At 37.6% G+C, this 9,485-nt stretch overlaps 1 protein-coding gene across 1 annotated transcript in view; it reads left to right on the top strand.

Moving 5' to 3' along the window:
- The window catches only part of MEI4 (meiotic double-stranded break formation protein 4), a 188,786-nt gene that overhangs the window by 28,425 nt on the left and 150,876 nt on the right, over nt 1-9,485 (top strand). The window contains exon 2 of the mRNA XM_036082206.2: nt 334-869. Coding sequence (XP_035938099.2) covers nt 334-869 — 536 coding nt within the window. The remainder of the gene's footprint in view (nt 1-333; nt 870-9,485) is intronic.

Raw genomic sequence — 9,485 nt, 5'->3', positions numbered from 1 at the left:
GTTTAGTATGTTTTTGCATGCTTCGTTTAGTATTTTAAGTTAGAAAAATCTGTCTAGTTTTTTTTTTTTTTTTTTTTTTTTTGAGAGAGAGAGAATGAGCATGAACAGGGTGGGAGGAGCAGAGGGAGAGGGAGAGAGAGAATCCTAAGAAGGTTGCACGCTCAGTGTGGCTCCCAACACAGGGCTTAATCTCACAATCCTGAGATCATGACCTGAGCTGAAATCAAGAGTCAGACGCTTAACTGACTGAGCCTCCCAGGGGCCCCTGTCTAGTTTTTATATGAAGAAATGTTAGCTACAGAAAGATAACACTTCTATTCCTTTCTGTTTTAGGAGGCCCATCTTCCCAGTTGCAGGCTCAGGAACCTGGAAGTTCTGAAAATACATTAAGTCTGCTGGAAGATTCTGGGTGTGATTTATCAAATGAGCAGAGAAGTGAGCCTTCAGAGATGACCCAGCATCTTGCGGAGAGCGGCACCTCCACACCCTTTCTACCACTGCCCATTGTGAAAAGACATTGTGCCACTCAGGAAAATCCTCTGTCTTCCCACATGCAATTCTTGCAACATCTACTTGAACTGAAGAACTTGACAGAATCAGGGAGTCTGAAAACAGACTTAAGCCACTTTGAAAATGACTTTTCCACAGTATCTGATTCTGTTTTTCAGTTGCTGGATGGCCTGATCACTTTTTACCGTAAACCCAAATTTCCTTTTTCAAGCTTTTGGGAAGAAGCTGTTAATACGTTAGCCAGACTGATCAGTGATTGTAACTTATCTAATCATATTCTTAAAAAGTGTTCCAAGAAGTTGGAAGAATTTGAGAAAACCCTACTACAGGTTATTTTAAGGAGCAACCATATAAATCGGGTAAGTATTAAATCTCTTCTATTCATGAAATAATATGTCAGTAGTTTTGGTGAACATCCCCATTGGATAATGTTGACTGCTGTTCTGTAGACTCCTGGCTCAGAGTCTCCGGCTAAGACCTCCTTTTGCAGCCATTTGTGGCCCTCACTCATTGTCATGTCCCCTCCTCTGGATTCTGATTGCTACAGCATCCTTCTCTACAGAGATGCCTATGCTTCCAGTTTGTACTTCTCTACTCTGCGTTGTTCTTCCCTGTTTTTTATTGCTCTTCTTGAATTCTCACCTTCTTTTGTTTTCCTCTGCCTACGTTTACTTCCTATTGATCAAAAAGTCTCAATATTTTTCAAAAAACCACTAGCATTTAATGGTTTCCCAATCTATTACTTCTATGGGTGTTAAATTCCTCATGATGGATTACCTGTACAGTATTGAATTTGTTCTTTTTCTGGCATTGTCTAGTAGATGCCTGGAGGTCAAAGAATATTTTTCTCTTCTTTTAGAATTTCCATTGTAAGTGGCATAATATCCCACGGACCCTCTGCAGTTGTGGATTAAATGAGTAAATTGGCTGAGGAACACATAACATATGGCTTTATTGTGTGTTTTTTTTTCTTATTTATTTAACGTGGCTTAGTAAGGTTGACTTGGATTCTTTTTTAACAAGTGACATTGAGGTAACCTGTCATTGTTTTTTTGTTTGGCTTTTGAGACATTAATGGATAGTTTTTTTGTATTACTTCCTATCTTCCTTAGGATCTGACCCTTTGTTTGGGAAACTCCAAATGCATTCACATTTTAATCCTTCTGATTGCCTATTTAAAATATCACAGAGGAGACTAAAAGGTCTATCTGACTTAGTAACTGTATTTCACTATAGGAAAAAAGTTGTTACATCATGTTTCTTTTGATACATCGTTGTCTGGTGTTTGTCCTCAGTGTGCCATTATCTGAATTTTGTACAGGGAAGCTTTACCTGAATTTTTAAAACTCTAACAAAACTTGAAGCCTAATTTGTTGCACATGCATCTGTTCTTCTCCGTTAACATGCGGTTTGATCAGTATTGCAGAAAACTTTACGATTAAGCTTTTGGCATTTGTGAAATGTGACTTTTCTGTCTGGCAAACTGAAATTTTTTTTCTACCTGATATGGTCAATCAGGAATTAAATATCAGATTTTTCACAGTAGTATCTGAGGTATATAATCTGTGTCTTCACCATTGATAAATATCTCATATTTAATATTAATCTTTTCTTTTGCATATTTTTGCTTTCTTTTAAAACTACTTTAAACAGGTTTTATGTTGACTTGGAATCTTTCAGATACTGGCATTTATATTCTTTATCAGTTAACAGATGATGCATATATTTTTTTCAGTCTAGTTTTTCACTTAAGGATTAGAATACCCACGAGTAGCCTTGGGACTTGTATGGAAGGAAGGGAGTATGTAGAAGATGGTACAGATAGGACATGTGGATCTGAAGTATATTTTCTGTACCATTTGCCGTGTTGCAAGCTGTTGTTGAGTAGTTGGTCAGCAGTGGGTAAATGAGTGAATGAATGGCTTTGATCTTTTTTTTGGAGAGGTCATTGTTACAGGTAGAGAAAGTAGAATCATAAAATTGCTAACTGCATTTACAAATTAGGATGATGACTCATGAAAAAGTTTTAATGACATTCTCTCTGGGGATTTTTTTTTTTCTTGCCAGTAAAAGCTTCTTAGATTAAATCATTCCAGCTTTAGTTGTCATTATTACTATCATCATCATCATCTTCCAGTTATGTTCATAAAGCTTCTTTATTAGAAAAAAATGACTAATGATTGCTCTTTATAAATCTTTTTTGTCTTTTTTAGTTTCAAGAAAGAATATATTCTGATGTGAAATATAAGATAGCTTCTATTGCATTTTTTATTGATACTATTTTTGATCGATTAATACAAAATGCCATAGTTTAGAAAAAAAAATTGCTTCTTTGGAAAAACCTTGTTTCCACGATTGGAATTGTTTAAATTGTATTGCTTAGAAACTCGAGCCCTGCTATTGATTTTGTTAAAATAAAGTTATATTTGTGCAATGTGATAGGAAAAGTTGTGGTATGAATACTTTAATAGTCTGACAGAAGGATTTCATGTGTTTATAGTTCATCTATAGCCAGGTTTTAAATAAAATATGTATCTTTTACATGTTCTTAGTACATTTAGTAGTAAAATTATTCTGGCCATAGCTTAGTTTTTCTTTAACGATCAATAAGAAGTTGGTATCTTTCATAATCTTGAGGTTATTATTGTGAATGTCAGTAATGTCAGGGTTGTATATATTCAAGAGATAGGAGGTTGAAATGAGACACCATGGAAATTGTTTTAAAAAATTCCCTAATTGTAGCTTGGTTGAAATTATTAATAAATTTGGGGGAAAAATAAGTTTGTGGAAAATATATATATGATTTGTGATTTTTCAGATTTGGATAAATCCTATTTTTGTACTGTTTTGTGCTATAATATACACTGCATTTATTCAATAACAAATTTTTAGGAATTGTTATCTTAGTGTTATGTCTATATCATATTTTTAGGATAACCATTAGTGTGGGACTAGAAGGTATAATCCACAATGACATATTTGAAGGGTAGAGAAGATATGTGTCTTGAAACCAGATGGCTTACAGAGGTCTGAACTAGGCTTGCTCTAGGGGTCCTGAGAAGCAGTCTTGACTTTACTTGTCTTCTACTTTCAGGCCCCAGTATGGCATGTTTCCTCTTTCACCTGCGTACTTGCCTTGGGGTCAGGAATGTTTGCCTTTGAGGTATTTAATGCCCTTTGTTTGATGGATAGCCTGACCTTTCCTATATTTCCAGGCTTCAAAATGTGTATATTTCTACAATTAGGCATTTCTTCCACATATTTTGTCATAGGCCGGGATACTATCATTAGAAGTTAAACATCAGAATGCTTATGATTCTACTTAGATTTTGTCATAAATTTTCATTTGTTTTGAAGAGATAGGAAAGATTATATTAAGTTAAATATCAAAATCTATAGTTATCCTTGAGCTTTTAACTTAGCATATGTTGCTAAATCTTAAAGATATACTAGTGAGTTACTTAGAAAACTTTCTCTTCAATTTCTTATTTTTTAAACTATAAAACAACTCTTGGACATATTAGTTGTGAAATTGAAAAAAAAAAAAAAATTGACTGCCAAGTAGATATTAACTTAGAATCTTGTATGTATGGTAGGCTGAATAATGGTCTCTGCTAAAGATGTCCACATCCTAATCCTTGGAATTTGTGAATATTTTATTTTACATGACGGGATGGGGTGGAAAATTAAGGTTGCTGAGTTTGGGATGAGGAGATTAGCCTGGATATCCCCGTGGGCCCGATACTCACACGGGTTTTTGTAAGTGAAAGAGGGAGGCAGGAGAGTCAGTGTCGAAAAATTTGAAGATGCTGGCTTTAAAGATGGAGGAAGGGGCCATGAGCCAAGAAATGCATGTTGGAAAAGACAAGGAAATGGATTCTTCTTGAGATCCTCCATAAGGAATGCAGGCCTGGCAACACCTTCATTTCGGCCCAGTGAGACACACTTTAGACTTCTGATGGCTAGAACTGTGACTGAATAAATTTGTGTTGCATTAAGCCACTAAGAGTATGGTAGTTTGATATAGCAGCAATAGGAAATAATACACTATGCTTAATATTTTTTATAGTGTTTTCACATCCGTTATGGCATTATATATTTATACAACAACTCTAACAAATGGCAACCATGCCATTTGTTAGATACAAAAAATGAGGCTCAGAGAGATTTGCCCCAGGCCACCAAGCTAGTTAGCACTAGGAACACTAGTACCTAGTATTAGAGTTGAATGTGGCGCTGCTTTCTCTCTTCATTTTCTCTCCTCAAAAACCTCAAATTTGGTAAAACTGACCCAGATTCTAGGATATATGCAGATATTGCTTGTATAATCCCCCCCTGCTGTGTTCTGTGTGTTCATCCCTTCCTGTCTGGATTCCTGCAGTAACTTCCTTTCAGATTCCTGACTCATCTGATCCTCCTCTAACCCATCCTCCTCACCATTGTCAGAGTGATCCTTAAAAAATGACAAAGATAGCACAAAATGGGAAATTATCTTTTTTAAAAAAAATCACCCTTAAAAAAATATCAAAGATCCTTTAGGGGCTCCTCATGGACTTATAAAAAAGCATACATTCTCTTGATGGGCATTGAGCAATGTATGGAATTGTTAAATCACTATATTGTACACCTGAAACTAATGTGACACTGTCAGCTACACTAGAATTAAAAAAGAAAGAAAGAGAGAGAGAGAAGAAGAAGAAAGAACAGGGGAGGGGGAGGGAGGAAGGGAGGGAAGGAGGGAAGCAGGCATGCCCACAGGCCCTTCTCTGCCTGGCTCCTGTCCAGCCTGTTCAACATCGTCTTTCTGTATTCCCTCCTAACCACTCTTCACTCCAGACAGAATTATTTGTAGTTTCAAGTACGTTCTATTCTCTTCCTAGTACCTGTCAGGCCCTTAGCCCAGGACACCCTTCTTCCATCTGGCTAGTTCTACCTATCCTTACAAATTGAGCTCTAGGATTAGCTCCTCCAAGAAGCCTTCCCTCCCACCCTGCTTCCGTAATCGTCTTTTCCTTTTGCTGACTAAATATCCCTCATATAAATTCACCACAGTGCACACATCATTGTACAGTAGCTACTGACTTGTTTTTCTCCTCCACTAGAATCCGTATTTGTGGCCATATGCCATGCGTTACTCAGTTTAGATCCTTAGGGCTCAACATGGTGCCTAGCAATGGGTTGGGGGCATCTCACTATAGCCTGGTGAGGGTGGACGTCCAGGCTCCCACTTGGCCTTTGCTCATGTAGGGGGCTGGGGGGGGGGGCACAGTTTTTTTCTGTGGTGTTTGGCTGTTATCTCTGAAAGCTTTCCATCTTGCTAGGCTGCCTCTTTTCTTTCCTTTGGCTTATGTTGTTATTTTTGTTCTGTCCATGCCCATTGGCATTTCTAGGTTGTTGGCTTTTTTAGCTCCAAATCTGGGATATATGAGGCAAAAGGAAAACTAGGGAACTTACCACTTTGTCCTTCCTTTTTGTCTTCAGGTCCATAGCTGGTCTGCCTGTCAGTCTTCTTAGGTTTAATTTATAGATAATGTCCAGGATTTTTAGTTGTACTTCATGAGAGGAATGAAGATCAGTAACTCCACTTCCCAGAAGTGGAAACCTATGAATGTATTTTTAAAAGTCAAATAATATTCCATACTTACAACAACAAAGAGCTAGCTCTGCTGCACACTAGCTCCTTAGTACCACCCCTCAGAGACCAGCACTACCAGATCTTGATTCCTGTTCTGTCACCATTCACAACTGTGTTTTTAAATAAAAGGCTTACACTGCTATTTCTCAGTCTTTTCTTTCCTATTTATTTATTTATTTATTTATTTAAATTTTTATTTTAGGTAGGCTCCATACCCAGTGTGGGGCTCAGACTCACGACCCTGAGATCAAGTGTTGGACTCTCTACCAACTGAGCCAGCCAGGCACTCCCTTTATTTTCCTTTTTATCTGTTCACTTTGTATCATGGAAGATAAAAATGTATGTCTTATATAGCTGCCCTTTTCTACCTACGCTCCAAACGTGTTTTAGTTAAATCAGTATTACATATTTATACTATTATAGGTAATTTTATTAGCACGGAGACATATAATACACAATGATTTTATTACCTTTTGTACAACTTTTTTTCTAAAGATAATTGCTCAGAATTATTATTTTTTCCTATTTGCTTAGTTTTCTGTGTACCCATGATTGATTCTTCTTTCAATCACTGTGATGGTTGTAAACATCCTTTCACTGTGGCCAAACAAATTAAACCATTTATCAGTTCCATCCTTTTTCAAAGAAACCTGTCCTGAAGCCCTCCATCTTCCTGTTGTAATCTGGGCTCATGCTCCCTGTGTTTGCTGCTCAGCATTACTCCAGGGACTCCTTTTCCTTTAATCACCACCTGGGAATTACCTCTGCTGTTTTCTTATGTCCTATCTCATAGTCCCTGGATTTCATATATTCCTTTTCTTGGTTTATAACTTCACTTGGTGATGCACATTCTTTATGAGCTTAGAATGGGTTTGGGGGTTATAAACTTTTTAAAAATGTTTGTTTACTTAAAATATTTTATTCCAACTTTAAACTTCATTGATGAATTACGATAGATTTCCAGGTTGGAAATCATTTTTCCATTTTATTTAAGACATTTTTCTTTTTTTAAAGATTTTATTTATTTATTTGACAGAGAGAGACACAGAGAGAGAGGGAACACAAGCAGGGGGAGTGGGAGAGGGAGAAGCAGGCTTCCCGCAGAGCAGGGAGCCCGATGCGGGGCTCGATCCCAGGACCTGGGATCATGACCTGAGCCGAAGGCAGACGCTTAACGACTGAGCCACCCAGGTGCCCCAAGACATTTTTCTACTAACTTCTAGATTCCAGTGTTGCTAATGAGAATTCCAGTGCAATTGTGGTTTTAATTCCTTGAATGTGATTTAGTCCCCACCTTCCTGTACCCCCAGAAGCACTTAGCATCTCTCTAATTCCCATTGTTGCATAGCTACAGGATGGTGTACCTCGATGTGGGTCTTTTAACATTCCTTTTCTTGAGTCATTGGTGGGTTCTCGAGTCTGGGATTTCATCCTTTGGTTCTGAATTTTTTGTTCTGTTTTTCTTGTATAGTTCTGTCTTCTCTCTTCTCTCTTCCCTTTTTCTAGAACATTTCTTGGTCTGCTCTCCCAATTTTTTTTTCCCTCTTTTCTGGTACCATTTATTCTTTTTATTTATTTTTTTCTGAGAGATTAACTTTTTCTTCAAGCCGACTATTGAACTTTTTATTTCTGCTGACATATTTTTAGTTTCTATGAGTTCTTATTTTCTTGATTGTTCCTTTATACAGCTCTCAGTTCTTGTTTTATATCAATAAGATATACAATGTTTGTATTTGTTACCTGCTTTGCCTCTGATTTCCCCATCTCAATTGATCACCATTTTTCATTTTCAAGGCTTTTTGGTGCCTTGAGTGAGTCTGGAAAGATGGGTAAGACGTAAGGCCACCTAAAAAAGAAGTTGTCAAGGTGTGCTGAGTGGTATGCAAGCTCCTTGGGAAGAGGCCCTGAGGCAGGAGGAAGCCCGGAGAGCCCTGGAACTGCCACAGGTGTGGTTTGGGAAGAAGTAGAACTTAGCAGTGAAGGAGCCAAACTGATGGAGAAGGGCCAGGTCATGAAGGTTCTTGTGTGTTTTGTTAAATACTTGAGTGTCTTAAGGTATACAATGTAAAATTGCAGGCATAATTTTGTATATAGAAGCCTGTGCTTTTTTTCCTAAGAAGGTGCTTATAGTTTATATATGATTCTGAAAGGATATTGTGATCCTCAAAAGTAACAACATCTGGGAAATCATTTGGACTGGTTGGTACACCCTGCTCACATTAATCCTCTCTTGTCATCCGAATTCTACCTAATTTTCAAAACATGGCTCAAATCTCACTTTACTTTTATTTATCAAACTGATCCTGAAACGGGCTCCTCTTCTAAACTTCTGTAGTGATTACTGTCTACATTATTCACTTTTCAGTTTGCCACATGCTGTCTTATCTAGCTTGGATATGTAACTTTTTGAATGTTTTCTTCTTTTCTTTTTTTTTTTTTAAAGATTTTATTTATCTGAGAGAGAGAATGGGAAAGAGAGAGAGAGCATGAGAGGGGCGAGGGTCAGAGGGAGAAGCAGACTCCCTGCTGAGTGGGGAGCCCGATGTGGGACTCGATCCCGGGAATCCAGAATCATGACCTGAGCTGAAGGCAGTTGTTTAACCAACTGAGCCACCAAGGCGCCCTTGAATGTTTTCATCACAGAGATTAATAGCTTAAGTTAGAATCCCCAACTTTTATTTCCTAACAGTGACCCAAGACAAGTTAACTCACTTCAAGTTCCACATGTAAAGATGGAGATAATAAATATGATTATCTCCTAGGGCTGTTGGAGATTTTCCATGGGCAAGTGCAAATGAAGTGCTTGGCCTAATATTGGGTGTTATATAAGTGGCTAATAAATGTTTCTTGTGACTTGTCTCCTTGAGGAAGGGCCGAATCTTATTTTCTCCACTATTGCTAGTATAATGCCGAGCTCATATTGGAAGCAAAATGAGGTATTTTCTGAATCGAAAGTAAGACAATGAAAGTAAACGAGAAGTTATGGTTCATTTGCGCCCATACCTTTAAATACCATCTTCTGACTTTTGGTCAAATTTGTGTGTATAGAACCTTCCTTAGCAGCAGCTCTGTCTTATTGGCACTTTAATAGCATTCCTGAAGCACTTCTGTGTACCAGGTAGCTGGTACCATCTTGTGATGTCACTAACTATCCATCCACACTTAACAGCTTCCCACTGACTGATGAGCTGAGTAGGAATCCTGGGCTTTTTTTCTTTCTATGTTAATTGTAGAATATCCATATGTTAACTATTTGAGTGTCATTGATTCACCTACCTTTGCCCCAGTCCCTTCCTGTAGAGCTGGATTAGGTTACATCTCTCATCTTGTCATTGATTTT

Source organism: Halichoerus grypus, chromosome 9 (assembly GCF_964656455.1).
Source record: "Halichoerus grypus chromosome 9, mHalGry1.hap1.1, whole genome shotgun sequence".
Taxonomy (NCBI): domain Eukaryota; kingdom Metazoa; phylum Chordata; class Mammalia; order Carnivora; family Phocidae; genus Halichoerus; species Halichoerus grypus.
The sequence above is the reverse complement of the archived record's forward strand: the minus strand, read 5'-3'. Positions and strand labels throughout refer to the sequence as shown.